The sequence below is a fragment of the Wasmannia auropunctata genome, unplaced genomic scaffold, assembly GCF_000956235.1.
Source record: "Wasmannia auropunctata unplaced genomic scaffold, wasmannia.A_1.0 LD335994.1, whole genome shotgun sequence".
In the NCBI taxonomy this organism is placed as follows: Eukaryota; Metazoa; Arthropoda; class Insecta; order Hymenoptera; family Formicidae; genus Wasmannia; species Wasmannia auropunctata.
In genome coordinates, this window is record NW_012026896.1 from 753752 (window position 1) to 778392 (window position 24641).

Genomic DNA, 24641 nt, shown 5'->3' on the forward strand with positions numbered 1-24641 from the left:
TGTGCAACGCGCGTACGCACATGCCTGGCCCTATGGTATATATCGGAGGGAGGGCGTGAGCGCGCGCAGAGGGTCCGCCGCGGCACGGCACACCTGTTGAGCATTCCTTCACGAATGCACGCGCGTGTGAGCCCACCGACGCGGACGCGGCCGCGGCGGGGCTACGTGCGTCACATACGTCGTACCCCGTGTACGCGGACCCCCACAGGTGTGCTCATTAATTCCATTACGTTGCCCGATGGTGCGCGCGCTCCCGAGGCCGAGAGCGGAGGTCCGCTCTCGTCGATCGGACGATGAGAAAGAAGAAAAAAAAATAAATGAAGACGAAATCGCGAAGGGTCGATAGCGGCTGATAAGCTCACGTTCGTGAGCGAAGGTTTATTCTCTTGTCCGCGCACAAAAGACGATGAGATACCTATAACGTGTACAATGGTACCTTCAAAGGAAGAAAGATCGTATAGCTTCTTTGAAAAAAAAGTTACACGATAAAGAGAAAGAAAATTTCGTCATTAAATCGTGTTTTGTAATTTAGTATTATTGCAATAAATTACATGTTCATAAGATATTTTCTGAAAAGAATTTCCTAGGAGAATAAATTTAATATTAACTTAGACAAAGATTTAAAATGCAAACGAAACGTATTCGTAAAGGATGAAACCGAGGTAAATTGTAAGGAAAACACAATGCCTTGTAATGCTTGATTTATTATTAGTCAAAGAAAAAAAAATCACCACCGCTCTTTAATTCTCGAACGTGAGTTATACGGCCGTGAGGTCTCCGCGTGCGGTTAGGTAATTAATTAAGATATCGGCAGATACAAGAGCGTTCATTTATAATAAATTGATAATGTTGCCGCATGCGACGGGAACCAGTCGTCGTGTCTCACCGATGAGAAATATATGGTTATTGACTTGACACGTGATTGACGTTTACCGGACACTCTTTGTGCGCGCGCGCGAGCGGGTGAATGTATTTTCACGGCGCGCGGTGCTTTATACGACCGACCTGGTCTTTTACGATCGGCTACCGATCTCTCGGTGGTCTTATCTACCTATACTAGATGCGATTATTTACTGGACACACGGTGTTACGATCGGCTATATAGAAAATGGACGAAGTTTAGAGACAGATAATGATCGTCCTTTGCCATCGAAAGGACTTGGATGTTGCATTATTATTTATTACGCGCTGACACGAGAATTGTGTTGTGGAAACGTATGCGAAAGGAGTATAATTAACGATATTTTTTACATATAGCGAATTCGCTCGGACGCACACTGGTGCATAGCAAAGTCATTGTACACTGATCTAATTTAAATGTAAAAATGAAGTCTGAAATGATAAAATAATATTTGATAAAATTCATATTTTATCAAATATATAATAAACTTAGTTGATCGAGGATTTTGTCTATTTTAACCCATTTCTATATTTATATTAAATGCATCTTTACATCGATTTGTACAACGGCTTTAACTTTTGTACATTGATTGCGAGTGCGCCAAATTCGCTATTAGTCTGCTTGTTAAGTGTATTTTATTACCGTTATACAAAACGAAAAATTGAAAGTTTCCTACCGTAAGGAGCGTTTGGCCTTTGCGTCAAATGAACGATCCGTACGCGGATCAAACCTACGTGCGCACATTAATATTCGTGCGATGGCCTTAATGCGCGCAACGGTAGCGTCTCTACTTGCCAACCTTGAATCACTTTTAACGATAAAGTCACGCAGGGACGAGCGCGAACCTCCTGTTTCATTAGGCGCGGTCCTCGCGACGGGCGGCGCGTGAATTTTAATTAGCGGAAGTATCAAGCGCGGTGAGGGATCGCGCGGGACACGTTATATTAATTTATGAAAATACATCAACGTGCTCTTCCACTTCGTCTTCTTAATGCGCGAGAGATCTCTTCTCGCGCGGTGAAACCCGAAACTTCGTCGCCTCGCCTCGATCTCGATGCGATCGAGACCCGGTATCGGAAGGTAACATCATCGTCGCTAATTACAGACGCACACGGCGCAAGAGGCGCCGCCGGAGGTGATTGGGCGAGATAAATCGATTCTCCGTCGGAGATCTTCCGACGCGCGGCTCCGGATCTCGCGGCGACGCCGCCGCCGCGAGTGCGCACGGCATCGTCTCACCCGCGAAAAATTTCGCGTGCAATTAATGGACCGGAGCGGAGCGCCCGCCGATCGGAATCGCTTAGCATTTAATCATCGCGCGAGCGCGCAAAGGTCGTCAAAGGCCAATAGAACCGTCCTTATATAATTATCGCGAGCGGGATTGACGTCATCGATTCTACCACGGTGCCTGGTGCTACCGCCGCGCTGCTGTGGCCGCTGCCTGCTCTCGCGCGTCGATGGGCACAACAAAGCGATTTTGCCTTTCCTGTCTGGAGACTCTTTTCCACGAAAATAATTGGCCGTGGCCTCGATGGATGACGAGTTCTCCCTGCTTCCCTCCTCTCCCCCCACGGATCAAGCTCCACCGAATTCTCTCCTTCATGTTAACTCGCTGCAGGATGCACCTTTCCTACGCAGCGCGCGCGTACGGTCTGCCCTGCCGATCCCGATGCCGGAACGAACGCCTTAATGGCTCACGTCGCGTTAACGATCGGGAATTATGCGCTAAGCGACGGTTATGTAGTACAGGTATAGATCATTAGTCAGTCCGCGCGGGGAACACGCGTTTAGAAAGGAAGCATTATTTCCATCTGTGCCCGTCTGTGAAATAATTACCGGCGAACTTTGCACTATCATGCTGCACGCGCGCGATTACGTCTCGTCGTGAAAATGAAAAAAATAAAATAAAATAAAATTGTGGTACGGTACAGTTACTCGTGAGAGATACAAATCGCGCGGGAACCATGCGAATGTAGATCCTCGATCGTTTCTTTGCCTAGTTCCGGTGCTCGTGGAGCTAATCGCGGAAGTCGATAATGGTATCCTTCGACGTTTCGTTCGGAGAAATCCTCGAGCGAATGGGTACTTATAGTTACGTACAGTAGTTTAAGTTGCGTAACGTAACGCCGCTATGATCCTTACGCGGGGTAGTCCAAATTCAAATACATCCTCTCTTTTACGAATATGTATACGATAAGCAATTTCTCCTCCGCCTCGTAACGTCATTGACACTTTGTTGTCAATGAAACAAAAAAAAAAAAGAAAAAGAAGCCAACGTGACTGAACTCCGGACCACCCTGCATAGGAAAACGCCGCGGCGCCTCCGGCTAAGGGGGTCAAAAGATACGTCTTCCCCCTTCCTTCCCCCGCGGTCTCTTCTATAATAACACGTTTTTCACCGAGAAAAATCATCCGCGGCGATACTGTCGACGCATCGCCCTGGATACATATTGAGGGCCCGAATCACGCTGGAAAGGAAACACGGCGGCGGCGGCGGCGCGGTGGGCCCTTTGCATACACGCGCGCACTATTACTCACGTACACGTACACACTCACACATGCACACACGCACGCACGCACGCACGCGGGATGGTAGGCAGGTAGGTCCGCGGACGTCAAAGAGATCGGCGGGGCCCCTGAAGAGAAGGAGAGTGCCTCGTTGCCGCTTGATTTACGGTCCGCTTCTCGTCCTTTTTTTCCTCTCCTTTCTTCCCTGGGGGGGGACCCCCGTTCCGCCGTCCTCTCAGTATTTTCGTCTCTCCGTTCTTCGCCTCTCTTTCTCTCTCTCTCTTTCTCCTTCCGAACGGTATATAGCGTGTGTGTAGCGTATCGTATAGCATATGTTATGTGGTACATGGTATACCAGCGGCGGTGGCGGCGGCGACGGCGACGGCGGCGGCCGACCGCCTAATTAGAGGGCCCGTTCCTCCTCTCGCCTTCTCCTCGTTCGGCTCCCTCGACATCTTGATCTCTCCTTCTCGTTTTTCTCGCTCCTTTCCCTCTTCTTCGTCCACCCTTCATCGTCCGCGCGCACATACGCGTGTAAAAACCACAATCCGGCCACAGGCTGGTGCGCGCGTGCGTCTCGCCGCGTGCGGCACGCGTGTGTGCGTTCGCACGGTGAACGAGGAGGCGCGCTCTCTTTCGCCGATCTGCGCGTGTGACATCGCAGGTACAAACGAAGAGCCCGTTATATTAGGTAATCGCGACAAAGTTTGCGCAAATTTCAATAGATTATTTTATAATATGCCAGATATACAGTTAATACCTACATGTAAGCAAGACGGAGTCGGTGGAGAGAGCACGGATGCGCTAAACGCGAGTTGTATGTATATTATACACGACAAAACGGATGGACGATTATTGTATTCAGGGCCGTTAAATTTCCGTCGTAATTACAAAATAATCGCGGCAATTATTAGGCGTATCGTTTATAAATGACAGTTTGATATTTCTTGAGAGACATCGCTTTTTCTCAATGTTTTTTTTTTAAAACATAATAATTTCGCGCTATCATAATATACCCGCAGACCTGCGGGCATCATTAATTCATCAAACGATTCCACGTGCGATTAAAAACGAACGGATTATTATATGCCGCATAAATGCTTCGGACAAACCTCGACTCCTCGCCATTCCGACTCGATTTCCGATGCGTAAATTTCACATCTCAATGACAGACGCTCCGAGAGATATCTCCGACGGTTATCTCCCGGCTCTGGAATGATCCCGCCGCGGCCGTGTCGTATCTACCGTGCGAGTCATTACTGTTCGACGATGTACGAGCGCGCGCGGGTCCACCGTGGAACGCACGGTGTACACCGCTCGTGTACACCGGTTACACATACAGTGTTCATCCGGTTCATCGTGGTGTGTGTACACGTGTATGCGGACATACGTATCGCAAACGAGACGGTCGCACGGGCGCACACGCTCTCACGGGGGTCTTACGGCCGGAGCAGGGGGAGGGGGGGGGGCTCCTCGCGCGAGAGCTCGTCCGGCAACTCCTCACGGGATTGAGTCATCCGGCACGAGAAAGGACCACCTGGCGAGGAGAGCCGATATATCTAACGATACCGCCGCGCGGCTCCTCGGGCTACCCCTCTCATCTCTCTCTTTCTTTCTCTCGCTGCCCTTCTCCCGGGGGCCCAATCGGACCCCCGTTCGTTTCCCGCTCGTTGCCCACGACAAGAGCGTGCAGGACACGCGGACGTTCTTCGTCTTCCCCCCCCCCCAACCCGAGGGAGCAACCCGAGAACGCGTTTCGGTAATTGCACGCGTTTCGCCGCTTCTTCTTATCCTTCCTGCCGCGGATAGCCTTTTTTGCGGAAGGTATACCCCCACCGGCGTGTACCGGTGACTTTTTAAAGTCGCCGCTCTTTCGGCGTATGCGTTGTTTATCCCGCTTTTATGCTCCTCCCCGAGGTAATGACGGGCCCCGCATGATACACGCGCATACGTCTACCTTAGAGGCGCACCGCCGATCCTCTTAATGTCATCGCGACGACGAGGAGCGGACCCCCCCGCGGGCACGCAGGTCGTTGACACTAGTCGAAGAGCGATCGGGGATTGAGATTAGATTTGGCGCGACGGTTTCGGACTTTTCGAACCGACGCGATACGAAAGAGATTCACCTTCCGAGCAACCGTCTTTTGCATTCTACTGTGCGGATTTTCTAAAGTGAAATTCGTCGGACGGAAAATATCGTGCTTTAGGCCTGCAGATTTATGCTTCGGTCTTAATCTTAAAATTCTAAAATTTAATCAGTTAGAATGAAGATTTTGGCTAGGACTGCAACTCTATTGGCCGATATCTAAGGATTTTATTAGGATTAGGACCGAAGCATAAACCAGGCCTTACTCGGGATTTACCGTTCTAAGATATTAAGCAGTCTTTTATGTGACAATTTAACGCGCGCCGCTAATTGGACGGCACCGCGCAGTAAGGAATCTGAGAATTATTTTTAAAAATATATAATATATATGTTACAGATTATATACGTCTTTGACATACTGAAAGATCTAACAATCGAAAAATTCCGATTTATAATCGACCGGCAACTCCTAGGCTACAAGTTTCCCGCGTTGCGTTTCGAGAATAGCGATTGTTACCGGATACCCTGTGTACCAATGCGCAAACGAGCCGCCGCGGGGCAGAGTGCCGAAGCGAGCGTGTGGCTTTTTGCCAAAGGAGTCTCGCAGATTGCACACCTGTGCGTGGCCGAGCCGAGGAAAGACCTCACCTATCGAGCAACTGGTCTCCCATTGACTTTTTCCTCCCCTCGCCCACCCCTCGGCACGCTTTCGTGCTCCCTCTTTCTTTTCCTCTTTCCGTCCGTTTGTCCAGCCTCTCGCCGTACCACCCTCTGCGTATTTCATCTTCCTTTATATGCGGCGTACGCATAAGGTGCAATGATGTTGTGCGTCATAATCAAATGGCATCTATAAAAGGGGCGGACCTGTCTAGAATATCGATTTGCAATACCTGCAAGAATACGATCTTGCGTTCCCGGACCCGTGGACCCGTTCCTTGGGTCCAGTTAGATTATTCCTTAAAACTCGCGATTTTACAATTGAAATTTTCAATTCTATTTTTTATCATCCGTTTAAATATACTAAATAGTTAGAAGATAAGCCATCTTAAAATAACTAGTAAACTCTAATCACACAAAAAATCACTATCAGACAAAATAAGGAACTCCGAAAAGAACTATTGATCAGACTATATTGATGATATCAAAATTCAATTCTATTTCATGCTCTGATTAAAGCGAATGTGATTTTATCATCTTGACATTTTGATTTCTCGTTCTGCGTCGACAACTATTAATTCTCATTCGGATTATACGCGTAATCTCTATACGGGGAGCGGAATACGTATGACTTGCAGTGACCCGATCTCTGTGTTACGCCCACAGGCCGTTCGGTCTAAATATAGCGACGATTTTTCGCGAGAGACGCAATCGAGACGTTGCTGTATCGGCGCGACGCAACGATTCCATCAGCCATTTGCGAAATACATTTCTACGCCTTAATCGCGATCGCAGTTAACTGTAGTCGTCTCGATTTTTCGAGAAGACCGAAAAAAAAACGTCCTTCGTAAACCGGTACAGAAATCAATTAGTTCGAGAAATTAATTTCAGTTTGTCCACACAAACTGTAAATACATCGAGTTAAGTAACTTAAATTAGACACAAGTATATAAAGTGTTAATGAAATTACTTAGAAAAAAATTTCAATGGGGATCATAAGTTTTTATATGCAAAGTCTTCGTCGAAAGTTCGAGCTCGCGATGAAAATTCTGGCCTGAAGAACGGTCGTCGTTTTTTCGTACGAGCACGTCGGTTAAGGGATTCCGCCTTACTTTATTAGTCGCTAACCGATTCTGCCCTGTAAATTACGGCGAGCACGTTGCGACGCGTTATCGCGCGCGGCGCGATACCTCCGTAAATACACGCGGGTACGCGTTCGTACGCTACATCGGCCGGTTAAAAAGCGCCATTACTTATACAACGTCGGGAACGGCCGGGCTTTCCTGCGCGCTGTGTCCGTCGGTGCGCGCAAAATATAATGTAATCTGCTCGGTAAGTAAGTCGAATGTTTCGCCTCGTGAGATCGTGGATGAGGGGGGGGGCCGAGATCGGACCCCTGCGCGCGCGTTGTACCGTTTTTTTAAAGCCGGCTCAATTACCGTCCCGCGCGGCGGTGTCAGAGGCGAGAGCGACGGCTCCGCGGCGCATATATCGATGCACTTTATGCCCCTGTGTGGTCCGGTTGTCAATGCACCGGGAAATTTAAGATAAGAGTCCTTCCTCCCCTCCCCCCCTTCCTCACGGGCTTAAATCCGGGCGGGGGACGCCCGTCGCCATTACCGGAATCGGGGCCAAGCGGGAGAGTTAAGTCCTCCCTCCCTCCCTCCCCCTCCGTACCTTAAAATGTACCGGTGCAACTGGGGTCTAATTTATGACGTCTTTACGTCGCCTCGTTACGTCGGCCTCCCCCCCACCCCCTCAGATTTTTTCACACGCGTTATCCCGATCGGTCTCCCGAACGAAGACGAAACGAGAGAACCGCGATAAGGATAATCGAGGAGATTTATTTAAGGAGGATGCGACGGGTGTTTGTATAAATCTCTTCTTTTCGTCTTAATTAAAAGAGAAAAATCCGCGATTTTAGAAAGTATATGTTTACAAATTAAATATCTTGTTTAAATATATTAATTGAATGTAATTTATCATCTAGTTTATCTTACAATATTTTAAATTATTTGTTAAAAATTCATTAAATTTATTTAATTTAAATTATTTATTAAAAATTATCACTCAACTGACAATCTGTAATTCAATGTAAATTAATTTCGATTTTTTATAATAGATATTTATGACAAAACTCCCGATATTTATAATGAAATTATATATAAATACGAAGAACATTGTATCTAATTTGTTAGATTTATGTTGAAATACGTAATCTATGAAATATTTATTTCCTAATGCAAAATATAAGTGACATAATATTCAGCTCGTTATTGTAATAACAAATTGATATAAATTAAATTAGCTTATTTTCGGTCCTTGTATTAATTCATTTCAATTTGTTATTTATTTCTTATTTTCTTCTTGTACACTTTTAAGAAATTCGAGATCTTATTATTTTAAGACACGAAATCCTACACCGAATGCAACTAAATTAATTAAACAGAGATACCGCGTGCACACTCGTGACATATATAGTTACTTTCACCTTACCCAGGACGACTGGCAATTCTAGTTAAGCCATTACGCGATGGTTACGGAGACTGACGGCCGGATACAGGCCCAACGAAATCAATTAAATAGCAACGAGGAGAGGATCTGGAGATGGAGAGACTCTGGCTCTTCTTTGATACGACACCGCTGATCGCGGTTCACACCGGATACGTTCCGAGAAAGTCGAGCCCCGAGGAGAAACGAGACAGATCCTCGGAACATGTCCATATTCTTTCCTGCAGAGATAAGCGCTTGCCTTTGGAAATCCATATACGAGAGCAAAGAGAGAGAGAGAGAGGGAGGAAAAGGGGGAGGAGGAGAGGTGGGCAGAAAACGGAAGAGAGTGAGAGAAGAGTCTTAACGATCTCAGGATGCGGGCGACTTTGGGGGCAAATTATCGGCCTACGGCCAATTACCAGGTGGAGGCGCCGATATATAGAAGGAGAGCGGTTGCGCCGCGGAGAGTTCCGAGAATCGTCCTGGCGGCTAAAAATAAGATCCCACCCGGGAGCGGTGATTATGTTCCGAAAAAAAGAAGAAACCGGGCGAAACGCTCGCTCTCGTGTGTGCAGGTGGGATGAGGAAGAGAGAGGAGGAGGTGGAACGAGAGAGCCGCCGCGTCGCCGTGGATGGTACGGATGCGATACGGACGAAGAGGAAAAAAGAGGGACACAGGAGGGCGCGAGACGAAGGGGGGCGAAAAGAAAGAGAGTGAGAAAGGAGGAGGCCGCCTCCCCCTCGCCCTCCCGCTCGTGGTGGATCGTGTGCGCGCTGGGGCCCTCGGTTAATGAAGTTGTCGGTTGAGGACGTTTACAGGTAGAACCTACCTGCGTGTGGTCCATTCACAGCGCAGTGCTGCACAGGACTGGTTAAGAGTTGCTTTACAACTCAACCTGTGTGCATGTGTTTGCGTGTGTGCAGGCCGGGCCGACCGGCCGGCCGGTCAATCGAAGGAGGAGGAGGAGGAGGAGAGCGAGAAGATGATGGGGTATATTGGTATACCCGAACGCGCGTATGTCCGTCGTTACATATGTACGAGTGATCTCGCACTCTCGACCGAACGGTCGTGCCGACGATGTTCGACTCGCGAAATCGGGAACTCTTCCCCGGGGTTTCTCTCGGGGGAACATATTTTAAAAGATTTCATTTGTAAAAGGTAGTCCTTCGGACTAACATGTCGCTTCGGTCCGAATATAAAGTCGGTATGACTGAAAGACAGGAAAGGAATAGGAAAGAATTTCTGTATCGCGCGCGTGAAGAGGTGATTCTTTGTTCTTCGAAGAGAGGTTTGAGAAGCCCGAAGAAGCACGCGCGGTGGGCTGATCCGCTCGACAATTTATTAACCTACGGTCCCACGAACGCCAGGGGGTCCGATGGCCCGATTTTAGATCCATTCATTCCTCGTGAAGGAAGGCACGGTTAAAAGCTCCGGCTTTAGATTTTGGCTTTAAGATATCTAGTTTCGCTTTATCGCCGACGCGTCTATTATTAGAAAGAACCGGAAATAACGACTATAATACACGTATTCTTAGTATACGTATCGAAAATCGAGCAAAAATTCCAACCGCGCGCAAAGAGTATTTACATTCGTAATAGCGGGCAAATATCTCATGCTTTCATCGCTATGTCATCATCGCGTCAATTTAATTTTGTCGCTTATCGTAAATTTTCGGTCGAGTTTCTTATCAGCGAAGATATGAATTAACTTTTAATTAATTAGTTTATTAATTTTTATCAACTTTAAATAAATTTATTTACAACAACTTTTATCCCTTCAGAAATTAATTTATGAAAAACGTGTTAATATAATTAATTTATGAAAGATGTGTAATTTAATTAATATACATATATACTGGTATAATATTTTTCATTTTTTATATGCAGGATAAATTATATGCTGATAGCTGAATTAATGAAAGAATAATTGATCAAATGTAGCATTATTCGTAAAAAAAGGTTAACGATTAATGTTGCAATTCTTGATCATACCTAATTTAAATTTTTAAAAATATTAAATGTTTGATTGAATCTGATAGTAAATAAACATAAATTCTTCAATGATGCATCATGTGAGTGTAAATAAAATTTCGTATGGCTTCAAACAAATGGAACACATACTTCTTTCATTATCTATCAATCATCCGAATGATCAGACACAGGTGTGTAGGAGCAAATAGCGCGGTCTCTATAAATACGGAGCTATTGGCGGCTGGCATCAATAAGCAAGGCTATAATTGACGTGGAAACTTTCTTTGTATCTTACAGTATAGCTATAGTAACACATAATTCGTAAGAAGCATATAAATATCTGAATCTAAACAAAGGTATTGGATTTTTATCCAATTTGACGAATCCAAGAACACGTTTGCATTGCATTTTCGCGAAAAATACGATCACTGTTAAATCTATAATCAAAAGGATTTCGAATGTGATGTGGCACTTCATTTTCAAGATCGCAATTAGAAGAAAAAAAAACTGCGATCTAATGACTGTGACTTTCTTCTTACAGATGATGCATCGACAGCAGAATACCCAGTCATCATCCAACGACGAGTTCGCGATGTATCCATCGGCCGCGTATCACTCCTCGTGTTCGACCCTGCTGTCGTCGACGTCTACGTCGCCATCGTCGTCGTCGTCGTCGTCGTCGAGGTCGTCGCACGCGGGCTCGTCCTGCCCCTTACTAGTGTCCGTCCTCACGTGGTCGCTGACGCTACTGCTGATCTCGTCCTGCATCGACCTGGGCGCGGACGCCGCCAGCCTCAGCGGCCATCCCCTGGGCAAAAGGTCGTTCTTCGACATCCAGTGCAAGGGCGTGTACGACAAGAGCATCTTCGCCCGTCTGGACCGCATCTGCGAGGACTGCTACAACCTCTTCCGGGAACCGCAATTGCACATGCTTTGCAAGTACGTTTCAATTATATTCAATGACTAGATACTTTTCGCGGTCGGCAGTGCCCCGCGCGCGCTGCTGGCTGTTGTTCCGTTGTTGCGTGGCGATTTGGAGCGTAAGTCAATCGAGGATGAGGTGTATTCGCAATCGTCATCTGCGATGACGCGATTGATAGAGACGCGATGATCTTGAAATACTTAAGGGCATTTAAAGTTCTGAGCTCAGTTGGACGCAGTGAATATTTTTAATCCGTTTGAAATTAATTTGGGCGTATGAATAGCTGGACGATAACTTCAGTTCGCGAAAAATAAACCGCTAAGATATTTTAGTAAAATGTAAAACATAGAAGTAAAATTTTTGTATCTTGATTTTATTTTTTAAAAATATACCTGATGCAATATTCATATGAATATACTCTAAAAACTTTTTCATACTTTTGCTTTAATTAATTAATTTATTGAAAACATTTTTAATTAGCAGTTTGCTCATTGAGATCTAATTAATTAATAATCTCCATATTACACTTTTTGCAATTAGTTCATATAAAATCAACTTTGTGGGGACGCGGCTCGTTTTTTTTATATTTTATATACGAACAAAAGCTCCGTGAGATCTCGGAGAAATAAAAAAATTAGTGTTTAAATATTTTATATTTAATCGAGGGAAACAGAAGGAAAAAAATTGGGTGTACGTATCCCAGAGTGATCTCGCTCCGTACATAATATACGCGCTGTCGTTTCGCGGGCTGAGGGTTTCCTCGGGCAACAAACGCGGTGGCGGAGAAAAGGAAAACTAAACCGGGGAAAAATCTTCCGAGTTCTGGCCGCGGCGAAACCATTTCGCGAACGACTTCCGTCGCGTGATTTCTACCTTGAAAAATGTCACGCGCGGTGAACAACGGCCAAGGTGGATACGTATACCGTACCTTTGTGTGTATATACCTTCGCGGGCCGCACACGTGCTCTCTGGCTCTCGGTACCGCCGCGCACGTACACGCCACGCACACGCACGTAACGTAACAGGCGCGCGCGTTCACCACACGTCGGCACGCGTATCGAAATGGAATGAGATTTCTCTTCTATTTATAGCTCGTGCGAGCGAATACCAACGCACATCCGCTGCTACCTGCCGTTTGTGCCGCGCCGCGTTAAGCCGCTTAACGGCCGTCTCAAAAGAGCTATTGTGCGAACGAGCGAGCGGGATCAACGTGAAAAAGGGATGGATTGACTGACTAGCTCGAATAGAGCTCATAACGGCGGCGTGTGTGGCTAAATTTAGGAAAAATTTTATCATGTCAAAACGTTAAATGACGAGAAAGAGAAAATGCATCGGTAAATCGCCGCTCAAAGAATCTATTGGCGGAACAATCATCCTTTCGCCAAGAAAAGATTTATTATTTCCACGTGCACTTTTACTTTCTGGAAGTTAACGTTGGAATTTTGGAATGCCGTCGACATTATTCGAAAGATGCTTAGAATTAATAATGAAATGATAAAGTTATTATTAATCCTAGAATTACAATGTGAAATTTGTAGTTTTTAACATTTATACAGCCTTGGCCGTAAATATAATACCCTCAATTTATTTTCTTGAAGAAGGCGACAATGAAAAAAGAATTAACAAAATATTGAATTTAAGTAATTTAGTAAAAATAAATATTATTTTCAAAATGTTATTTATTTTTCATTAAATAAAGAAATTTTATGTGCTTTATATTTCTGGCCAGAGATGTATAACGTATTAAAATTCTGAGTCTTAAATTATTTATTATGTTGCCGATGAATCTATATTATTTGCTTTACAAATAATACATAGTTGCGTCGATAACACAATAAATAATTCATTACCATAATTGTATAATTACATACATTCTAATCAAATCAGTTATAAGGAATGGACTTGTTTGGTACATGTCTGCGATTCGTTCGCGCGAGACACTTTTCAGGATTTTCGAGCTACGAGCTGCTGTCTATACGAATGCAATTTGTATTAACGTGACGTAATTCATTGTGTGTTTTTTTTTACCTCCCTGCAGGAAGGAATGTTTCACCACGGACTACTTCAAAGGATGCTTAGACGTCCTGCTACTGTCGGACGAGGTCGGAAAGATCCAAATGTGGATCAAGCAACTCCACGGAGCTGATCCCGGGGTTTAGGTAGCCTTTTCTTTTTAGTTTATGATTTTTCCCTTTTTATGCGCCCCCTTTTTGTGTTCTTTCCGCTTTTCGCAAATATAAAGAACTAACTGTGTCCGCTTGCACTTCCATTATCCTTCCTCGTCTGCTCTCGTCCCGATATATACCTACACATTTTCACACACCCGTCGGAAACACTTAGAACTCCGATTTGTCCGCGCAATTTTTGCGTATGTCGAATACACGTAAAATATCTTGTAATAATATTTGTAAAGCTAAGTCCGCGGGAAACGCGACGCGTCTCCGATTACCACGATGCGAGTAATGACGAGCGTCACAAAAATCGTGAATACATTAATAATTAAGACGATCGAGTTGTGCTTCATCAATCGCAGCGGTGTTTGGATCGGAGTACCACATGCAAATGCTTCAAAAACTGATGATAAGTGACAACGATCTAATAAGAACGTATATATATTAAATAACGTGCTCGAAGATTTAAATAGTAGATCGCATTATCGAATGTATTAACAGTTTCGCGTAGGAGAGGTTGAAGTTGTGAATAGGAAATAGATATCGCGATATCGCGGGTTGACTGATTGTTCTACTTATACCTTATTTTAATACATTTGTTATTCCCCTCGTCATTATATTTTCGTTGCATTTTGTGACACCATCCCCTGGACGAATATCCACGCGTATTATAGTATCTTCGCACCGAGATAATGAGTATGAGACATTAGGTAATTCTACGCAAGAGAGAAAGAAAAAGAGAAAATCCTTATGTTAGCAATGCTGCAGAGAAGTGTTGGAATTTATCGAAATTAATCGAAATAATCAAAATTACTTCGCAGTTTCTTCTTCAAGAATGTTAGCGAGTTCTACTAAAATTAATTTTGGACAATTAATATGAAATATATAATAAATATTGACTATTCTATTAGCTGTTAGCTGTTAGTTTTGTAATTTAATTGAACAAAATGCAGCATCGCTGGCGATGTAATTGTAATATCATCTCGTACATTCCGACTTCATATCTACTTCATATATCTACTTTTGATATACTTTTGATATACTTTTTGCCCTTTCGGGGTCAACGATTTTTCGACTGTTTTTGCCAGCGAATTTGCGAATGAATGTTTTACATTTTGATTAATTTTTGCGCCTCGTCGATGTTTTTTCAGCATCGTTTTTTCAGGACGATGATAAGGAGGCGGATCGACGTAGGAATACGTACTTTTTTTTCTAGGTGGCGATATCTGCGATTTTGCGCCGTTTGACATTTTTACATATTTTTGTGATTTTTTTTTTTAAATATGAACAAATTCGCATTTTACTCGTGATATGAATTCCCGATGTAGAATGCGAAACACAATTGATGCCTTCCCACATCATCGTGTCCCGATGCCTACGCACTAACAATTACTAACTCACAGACCTGTTCGCCTAAACGTGCACATTAATGTGACAATCAATCGCACAACAAAATTTTCAAGCATTCCGTTCAAAAGTGCTGCTTGCGAGTCAATCAAAAAATTGTAAAATTCCTATTTTTCAAAATTTATGAATAAATATGTATTTTTTACCAAGTATTGATGTATATAAAAATTATAACGAAAATTTCCTTTTAAATTAATGTTGTAACAATTTGGTCGTCACGAAAGTACTTTTGTTATATTCACGGATTCCATCGCGAACAATCGCGAACAGATCCGGTGAGCGCATCACGTACGGAGGGCTTTGGTGATTAGATCGACACTTCACCAATGGACTAATCGATCTTTCTGTTTCCCGATCTTTGTCCCCGCCACAGGCAAGACTGCTTCAGCACAGAATACTTCAGGAGCTGCACCCAAGCGCTGCTGCTTGAGGACGAGAAGGAAATGTTGGAGGAGATGATCATGATCGTAGGTGGCAAGAAGTAAACGGGACATGGTCGGAGCAACGACGCGCCACACCACGAAGGAGACACATCACGCGGTACACACATACATACATACACACGCACACGTACACATTATACGTAAAAACACATACGTAAGACCGAGAAGGAGATCGATGCAGAACGCGGTCTCGAAAAGGACTACAAACGAAGAGGTGGGCTTCGACGCGTCGATCGCCGTCGTTCCGCGAATTTCGAGAAGTCTGAAGTTTTACGAGAAATTTAATTCGATATATCTGTTCTTCACCTGAAGAGGGATGATTCAGATGTCGCGTTTTGATGGAGAACGGTAAACGCGCGCCGATCTACGAACTGCGATCGATCTCCAGAGCAATCGTCAGGATCTTTTATTAGGATTCAGGACAATTCCATCTGATTGATTGGTGGATAACCCGGAGAACAATACAATATATAGTACTTACGACGTCTATACGAGGTTGCGAAAGACTCGCGGAGGAAAAATTCGCGGTCGTGTCTGGACACGATTCATCTGTCGATTCGCGACAGACGTGGGTTTTCGATGTCCCTGCACCTATAGTAGGGGATCTGTCGTGAACGTCATTCTAACGTCGGCGAGTACTCGCGGTGCGATGAGAGTATATACGATTGAGAGAATTCGGAGGGCGTCCGGAAGAGAGATCCTCTCTTCGCGGTGAGTCGCGTTGTTGCTTGGCACAATGAAGAACGAAGTTACACAATAATACTAAATAACGAGCCACGGGGAGCCGAAACGATTGAGCCATACAAATAAATCATACACAACACATACACACACACACACACACACACAAACATACACCGAGCGAATCTATACGAATTCTAGTCGATAAAATATCTGCGCTCTCGCGCACCACGCCACTCGTTTTTATTCGATTAATCATTAATTATTAATCGTCATCATTCATCACTATGTAGTAATAACGGTAATCTATATTATTATTATTATTATTATTATATTATTATTCGATTACTTTTATGTCAGGATTATATTTTTATTATTATCGCCATCCTTCATCCGTTTGTTGTTTTAACGATTGAGCCTTTAGTCGTTTGTAGAGAATGTACGCGCGCGACGGACGAAGAGAGTGTCAATAGTTAGAGTACATCGCGTAACACAGATATATATACATGTTAACGTCTTTAGGCATGAACGAAAAAACAAAATTAAAAATAAACGCGAGAATTTGGCGAATATTCGAAAAGCAAGATTTTTTCATTCGGCTATAGTATTATAAAGCAAACATTAAGAAGAGAATAAATCGAAGGTCCATCGGTCACGAGCGAACCGACCGCTTTTATATCATTATTATTATTAATATTATTATGTCATAGTAGAATTATTGTTGTTATTATTGCAATTTATATGACGACATTTTCGCCGGGGTGAACGCACCGGGCGGCACGGTGGAAGAGACGCTGGCAGTGTGTCCAACGGTATTCAATTATACGCGGACAATCGCGAGTCGAATACACACGCGTGAGCGTTCTCAAAAGTTTCGTCAAAGAGACGGAGTTAGGCAGATATAAGATAAAGGGGTCTTCCTGTAATTTATTTGCGAGCGTGACGCGCGCGAGCTGTAACGGAGAGAGAGAGCAGAGCGTCTTCCTCCGCCGCGTCCGTCCCGGCGCAGCCCGTGGACGGAGTCGCGCACGAAACGCGTAGTATTTATTTATTTTTTCACGTTTCTTAAGTTATGTATTAAGCGACACGTTAGCGAGGCAAGAGTATTAGCGCGCGTACCTAACCGAGGGGACCCGGTTGTTCGCAAACGCGGCGGGAGTAGGACGCGCGTCCTCAAAGCCGAGCGGTCCAATTGGATGATTGCCCCGAGTGTACGATATGCAAATCAATCCCTGTGGAAAGTCGGTCCGATCAGGGACTACTCGTCCTCGACAAAGAGAACCAAGACAAATAGAGAGGAACGATACGCGGGAGATGAGAATCAGTCTCGCGGGACCCCGCGGGAACGGGAACAAATTTTAGCTCGACTGATAAAGAATTGTTAAAATTTGAAAGAGTAACGATCGATTTTCTCGACAGGCTTCGATGTCAATCTTACGTCGAGTAAATAAACGTCAAATCGAGAATAAATGGAGAGCTTACATTCTTCTAATTTTATCACGAAAATTAATACCAATCGGCATTTAGTGAAATCGCCATTATGAAACTCTGAAAATCAGAAAATTCGAGTCTCTCCCCTGATTTCGCAGATTCCGAGGACGCGCTTCACTAACATTCCGCCGTGCCTTGCGACAGCTTTTGTCCCCACTCTGACCGAGAGAATTACGAATCATTCCAAAAGTCAGTATTGAAATCATTCCGTCTGTGCGATCGTCAGGTACGGTCTTCGAGAACTCTGACACTTCGAGGCGAGGCTCAAAATTATATAATTACTCCGTCATACATTCCACTTACTTTACATTCATCCGTTCGCATCTGTTTTGCAAATTTTGAAGAATATTTATTGCGTATCGCGAAGAAAAAGATTGTGTTAACAAAATCGTAATTTTTTGCATTAAAATCAATTAAAATTTGGCACAGAAAAATCCAGAGGCACATAACGATATCACCCAATCGATATGTGCTTGGATAAGTCTTGCATTTTGTTATTGTTTTTTTACTTTTTCCACGGTTTTTACATCATTCGTTTAAGATATAAAAATTTACCAGTTTGACTCGTGCACTCCGAAGTGTCTTCTCCGAGGCCGGCCTGATTCCTGAACACGCGCGTTTTTTTTCGGCGCATCAGAGAATCAAGCGTTTTTATTTATGCAACGTACGAAGCAAGCATCGTCCGAATGACGCGTGCAATTATCGCGCAAGTAGCGTCGACAGGTGAAATCCTTTAACATTTAACGAAAAAAACTGAAAAAAGTATAGCGCGCGGTTCGCACGGAAGTATACTTGTCCTACTTCCGCGTATCCTGTCGCAGGAATATTTCTCACAATTTCACAGATATCTTATCGCGCCTCGACAGATGTATTCGTACGTATGAATACTGTGTTCAGAGCGTCGTAAAATAAGGAATCTCCGGGAGGGTGGAGGGGGGGGGGCGGGATGTACCCGCGAACGTGGACGATTCTCGTGAGACGAAGCGTCGTCGACCGACGAAAATAGGTTCGCGGGGACTTGTTAATCCGCCACTTCTCCGCTTCGCACACCTGTCGACGCGAGTTGCGAGCTGCGATTCGCGCGGATGCGTCGTGCATGCACGACTGCGGATACGTTTTTCCTCTCTTCTTCTCGTTCTTTCTTTCTTTTTTTTTTTTTTTAATTCTCTTCTTTCCTCCCGATATGAATGAACTCGACACGTGAGCAGACGATGTGTGTACACTTTTACGAGACACGCCGAAGACTTATTCGCTGGATATAGTTTTTGTTCAAATTTTGCAAACGACGGCAACGACGCGCGCGCAGGATATTTTTATCTGCGCAGCGCGCGAGTACGCGCACGTACAAATACACGCAGGAACAGGGAAACGCGGGTGGGTAATACCACCGGAGATACGAAGAGGAAGTGCTCGTATATATACATATATTATATATACGCATACTCAGATACACGTTATACAGGCGACTAAATTCGAGAACAAAGATGAGAAAGGGCTGAGGAATCGTATCCTATTCAATTAAAGTAAAATTATATTATGTATACATATAACATGTAATGTGTATACACCACATTTCGTATATGCAATTCGTGGATGCGTATAACGCGCGATATTGTATGTATATTGACAAATGTGTACAATGAGTACGATTAACGACACGGATATCCAAGTCTATTCTTGTTTTGCGTGAATAAACGGGTGAATCAAAAGCCAATATAATGGATTCGTTAATTTTACCATGAAACCTCACATCTCCTCTCCCGCCTATAATCGCGCTTTTATTTTCATAGTGCGCGTATTTAATTTAAAATTTTTATAATATATATGCTTGTATTTCATTTTTCACTCGTCATTGGAATGTATTCAATTTACTGACCAAATATTTAGTTTACATATAATTGTTAATTTATCAAAAAAATTATAACTTTCAATATAAAATTATATATAGAACATACATATTAATATATAATTATTAAATATTGAAAAAATATATAATAATAATTTTAATTTAATGATTTTAAAGATTTTCGCTGTTAAATTTCGTAATATTAATTTCGTAAATATTCTAGAGAGAAACCTGAATTCTGTAAGTATACCAAACAACGTTCGACTCACCGCTATCCCGTCAACCAATGCCGCGCGTTTAATCAGGAGTTTCGTTGAACCGCGTTAAAAAAATCTCCATTAACGACACCTCGTCGCCTTTGTTCCCGTCATGCGTTATTCTTTACGAAAGTATATTCGGAATCCTGTCATTTCTTGAACGAGAACTTTTGCCGCCAGAGATTCTCGCGATTATCGATACGAATTTGGCGTCGTCACGTCCGCGAGCGCTAACCTCTTTGCACGCAGTCGCGAATTACCGCTCGCTCTCTCGGGTGACCACGTGAAGCGAGACGAACGCGCGCACGATAAGTTAACGTTACGGGCGAGGCCGCGACGATGTACGCTTTGCGCGCACGTGCGGTTTGTTCTTCGAGCGAAACTCGCGAAACAAAGGCGATCGCCGATACGGCTCGTCGCGAGATACAAAAATACTAATTGCCAACTTATAAATCGCTTGAAACGCGTCACGTGACGCGCGTTGCGATGTGTCACGTGACCAACCCGCGCGGAAGGCTCGAATTCCGTTCTCGCGTGTCCGCGGAACCCGCGACGGTGTCGCGGAAATGGCGTGAATCTTCAGACAGGTTTGAGACATTTGTTTTATTATTCGAATACACTTATTATGTATTTTCGTTTATAAATGTTATAAATAGACTCTGGTATTCGAAGATTTTCCTAAACGTCGCTGCTTCTCGAGCCGCATGCGGCAGTTTCAACGTCGAGAAAATAAATTATATTAAAATGTAACACCTTGTATAACACCTCAGAAAATCTGCAGAACGACAAACAATGATGCGATAATACGACATACGATATTATGCAATGTATTGTATAAATATATTAAATGCTCAAATGGAACTTAACTAATACTATAAAAATATGTTTTCTCTTGTTCTGGTCGTAACGTAAAAGCACCATGTATGCTGTAATTATAAGTTCGGCTTATAATTATAGCTATCATCATTATCGCTTAGTTTATAATATAAGCGATGTTAGTTAAAGTTTTTACTAAAACGAATTTTCAACAAAAACGGTACATCTAATTATACGAAACGATATATGTATATCACACTGTACGTTAGAGAGGCATTAAAATAATATCTTAGTAAAAACTAAGAATATATTATGCATATAAAAGCAATATAGCTACGAAATAGCTATAGAACACGTATAGAAATTCTCTGTTTATTAACGTTTCGTTGAACACGTCAGTTTTGGGCGCCACACCGCGATATCGATTCCAGATATCGCGAGAGTGCCATTCAGATAGTCCATCTGCAAAATAAGACACGAAAAAAAAATATATATATGTATATAATATTTAAGTGCAAGATATTTTAGATTTGTAAGAATGTCGTCGAAGGACTTCACCCACAACTTTGCTGGAAGATTCGAATTCCGAAAAATAATAATAAAATCTTATAGTTTCAAAATTGTAATAAGATTTTATATAAAATGCGCTTAATATGTAATAAAATTGCGAAGGGAAGTCATGTCAAAGAATAGAAATGACTCATACTTATAACGTGTGAACTATAATCACACATTATCTTTTACAATAATTTGTGTTATAAAATAATTAAGTAACAATATAATATTGTAATATATTAAGTGATAATATACAATAATATTGTAATTTCTCACTTTACACGTAAACAAACTTTTTTCCTCAAAATCAATGATATTTTCGGCAAATCTTACACGGAAAGAACGATTCTGCTTAAGTATCTGAAGATTTAGCTGAATACAGATCTGAAAATAATGTCCAGCAAAATAATTATATTGAACGCTCAAGCTGATTCTTAGAATGTCAAAATTTTTGGCAGCATTGTTACCCTATATAATTATTTTGATGGTTCTGTATAATTATTTTAAGATCTGCATGTAGCTAAATTTTCACGTAGTTCAGCAAAATAGTTTTTTTTTCCGTGTACGTCAGATAATACTCACCCTGGCGATCTCTCCGAACCCCGAATTAAAAGTAGCAATGGGCCTTGGTGGATCCGTCGGGCTGGAAATTCTGACAGTGCCGTCCGTGGAGCTCGTTATCAGACATCCCTCCGCTAGATGCACCCCCGTTATCCCCTTCGTATGCTCAGTGGCGTATGATTTCACTAGTTCGAAATTGTTCTTTGGATCTAGCACATGCAACTTCGCGGTGTTGTCCCCAATGCAAACCCAATCCCGTTGCATGTTTATGCACCTGGGGAACGCTTCGCCTGAAATCTAAGAGGTACATAACCGTGATATATATATATATATATATATGTATATATATATATCATAACCACATTTCTTTTCTTAATGTCAATCAAACAGTATGGGATGGAAACTTACTGTGATAGACTTCATGGTCCGTCCGGCTCTCTGATCCCAAACGGACACCGTCTTGTCCTCGCTGGCGGACAGGATGTATTCCGAGTTCATGGCCAGCTTAATCACGGCCCCGGTATGCGACTGATATTGACAGATCTTTTTCGCCGTTCTCGCATCGAACACAAACACGGTCTTGCCGTACGAGCCGACCGCAAAGATGGACAGCTCTGGACAGGACGACACGCATAGCAGCGCACCCTGCCCGTCCCTGGAATATTTGACACTGATTGAAAAAAACGATACGCGCAAAATGGCGTTATATAATTCGATTTAGCAAATAAAAATTGAGAATTGCGTTTCCGAACCATCTGTGCCGACAAGTGAGACGAATAATGTAGTATTTGCATTCGAGTGACTTGGAGGGAAACAATTATTTTTCCCACAGGAATTATCTTTCCCGCTCGGTCTTCAGGTATCGTAAAACGACCGAAAGAAACAGAGTTTTGCTATCACGCACCTCGCGTACAATTCGTAAGTTCTCTGTTTGACGAGACCGCAGTCGACGAGCGCCCACGACCTGACGGTCTGATCCCAACTGCAACTGTAGATCGTGTTGCGTATCGCCGTCAGATCCCAGATCCATCCGCCGTGTGCATTATCTACGCAGGCGGGGTTCTCAAGTTCTTGAGGCGGTAGATAGACTTCCTCGAAAAGTCTCCAGTAAACCAGGGTGCGATTTCTGCCACCAGCTATACAGGTTTTTCCACCCTAAAAATTATCATCGTTATTATCGTTTCTCATAATACGTCCATAAACGCTTAGTAGATATTTAGTTACAAATATTCGTGTCTGTCAATATAGATCAACTTTAATCTCGAATTATAATTCGTTTTTATACCTTTTTCTGATTCTAAGAATTACGAGAAGATAAGAAGTAAGTTAAACAAAGATCAAAGTTAATTCATATCGATGGAAATGAACATTAATACAACATATTACCTACATGCATCAGTAACAGAGCATCCATCGTGCTGCACTGTGGGTTCCCGATCACCAATTTCTCCATGGAATCCCGTCGTTTCCATAGCGCCGTTTGTTTCTCGATCGCAACGCACGACAACTTCCAAAACAATTCGTCGGGCCTCGCTGAAATGGCACGTCACTTCTTTTATCAGAGAACTATAAAAACAGCGCTTATTCGCACTGTGACATTAATTATTAGAAAAATGCGTATGCATACAACTTGAATCACGTACAAAATAAAATAAACTATACAAGCACATCGAGAGATCTATTCAAGTTCTTACTTTATGCATACTAGGTTATTTTGGTAAACGAAGCTGCTCAAACTTGTTCAGACTTCTTATGAGGAATATGTATAATGTAATAATACTTTGAAGAACATATTTATTTTTTTTAACACAAAATAAAAAATAAAATGTTACAAAACAAAATCTAACGCGACATAAAAGCAAGTGATGTACAATACAACCTACATATGCATGCGCAAGTTCGAACAGCGTTGGCGTAGAGTGATATATAGACTGTCTCACTTATTTACAAAACGAGTGTGCGGTCGTGCAAGACGTAAGGGTGCTATCAATTTGAGCTAACCGGGACTCAGGAACGGGTAGCTAGCATCCGGCCATATATGGTTAATTCGCGCTTTCCACAGTGAATCATCCTTTAAAATAAGGTTGAACTGTTTGCACACCAGGCTCAAACTGTGTACTAACGTCGACGCCTCTAAGAAGGAGCATATATGCAGGAATATCTGAAATGCAGCACAATTAAAAAAAAAATTAAACGCACAATCGAACAGACGCTCCGGTCGGCGAGACTGGAAGAGGGAAAGGGAGAGTCGATTGTGGTCAAACACACTTTACTCCATTGACAAGCGACTACTGACGGGATGAAGTGACAGCGGCGATTAAAAAGAAAAAAATAAAAAATAAATTTCGCGCGCGCGTACGCGAATGCGTGTGAGAGTCTCAATGTTCTTTTCTTTTTTTTCCGTACGAACCTCAACCGGGAGATCCAGCAGTGACAGCGATGCGTCCTTCTTGTCGTCGTGCGCGCAGCTTGCCTTCTCGTCATCCATTTTCCTCTCACAAATTTTTCGTGCGAATCTGAATATTATCATTCGACCTGCTCAAGATTCGACACGACGGTTCAACAAAAAGACTTGAGCGCGTTGTAAACAGTGGACGTTTATCGACGCTCGATCTGTCGTGTTATCGAACGGCGATGGCCATCGCCGTCGAGCTCCTTATACAGCTAAAGAGTACATCACCTGTGCGATCGCACACCAGCGACGCCACATATACAGGGTGTCGCGAAAGGAATGCCTCAATCGAGATCTGCATTCGACTTTCTCTTTTCGACAGAACTGATTAGATTTGCTTGTTCGTTCAATAAATTTAATCAACCATAATTTAACCAATCCATCCAATTGTGAGGTAAAGAATTTCGACAACGGGGACTTCAG

The 24641-nt window shown here is 43.2% G+C and overlaps 2 protein-coding genes and 1 long non-coding RNA gene across 6 annotated transcripts in view; 2 read left to right on the plus strand and 1 right to left on the minus strand.

Moving 5' to 3' along the window:
- The window catches only part of LOC105453824 (ion transport peptide-like), a 42635-nt gene extending 27059 nt beyond the window's left edge, over positions 1–15576 (plus strand). For 3 of the 4 annotated variants that reach the window (XM_011696041.1, XM_011696039.1, XM_011696043.1), the window contains exons 2-4: positions 11158–11555; positions 13577–14419; positions 15490–15576. In XM_011696041.1, coding sequence (XP_011694343.1) covers positions 11158–11555; positions 13577–13697 — 519 coding nt within the window. In that variant the 3' untranslated portion in view covers positions 13698–14419; positions 15490–15576. The remainder of the gene's footprint in view (positions 1–11157; positions 11556–13576; positions 14420–15489) is intronic. The other variant, XM_011696040.1, reaches the window with a different exon arrangement.
- A 4153-nt stretch (positions 15577–19729) lies between these two features.
- Positions 19730–20700, plus strand: LOC105453828. The gene is made up of 2 exons (XR_974921.1): positions 19730–20421; positions 20491–20700. It is a non-coding gene; the product is annotated as an uncharacterized LOC105453828 (long non-coding RNA).
- Positions 20423–24566, minus strand: LOC105453827 (F-box/WD repeat-containing protein 9-like). Its single transcript, XM_011696047.1, has 7 exons — positions 24177–24566; positions 23768–23927; positions 23157–23299; positions 22671–22921; positions 22175–22421; positions 21788–22063; positions 20423–21112 (listed from the first exon to the last, which is right to left on the minus strand). Exons 1-7 carry the CDS (start codon positions 24294–24296, stop codon positions 21026–21028), a joined length of 1284 nt encoding a protein of 427 aa, XP_011694349.1. The 5' UTR covers positions 24297–24566; the 3' UTR covers positions 20423–21025.
- Between the last annotated feature and the right edge of the window lie 75 nt (positions 24567–24641).

Coding starts and splice junctions, on each gene's coding strand:
- LOC105453827 (XM_011696047.1), bottom strand. CDS start 24,296: ATGATAATATTCAGATTCGCACGAAAAATTTGTGAGAGGAAAATGGAT. Junction 23,300..23,767: donor CTACCCGTTCCTGAGTCCCG/GTTAGCTCAAAT, acceptor GTGCCATTTCAG/CGAGGCCCGACGAATTGTTT. Junction 22,922..23,156: donor ATGCTCTGTTACTGATGCAT/GTAGGTAATATG, acceptor GATAATTTTTAG/GGTGGAAAAACCTGTATAGC.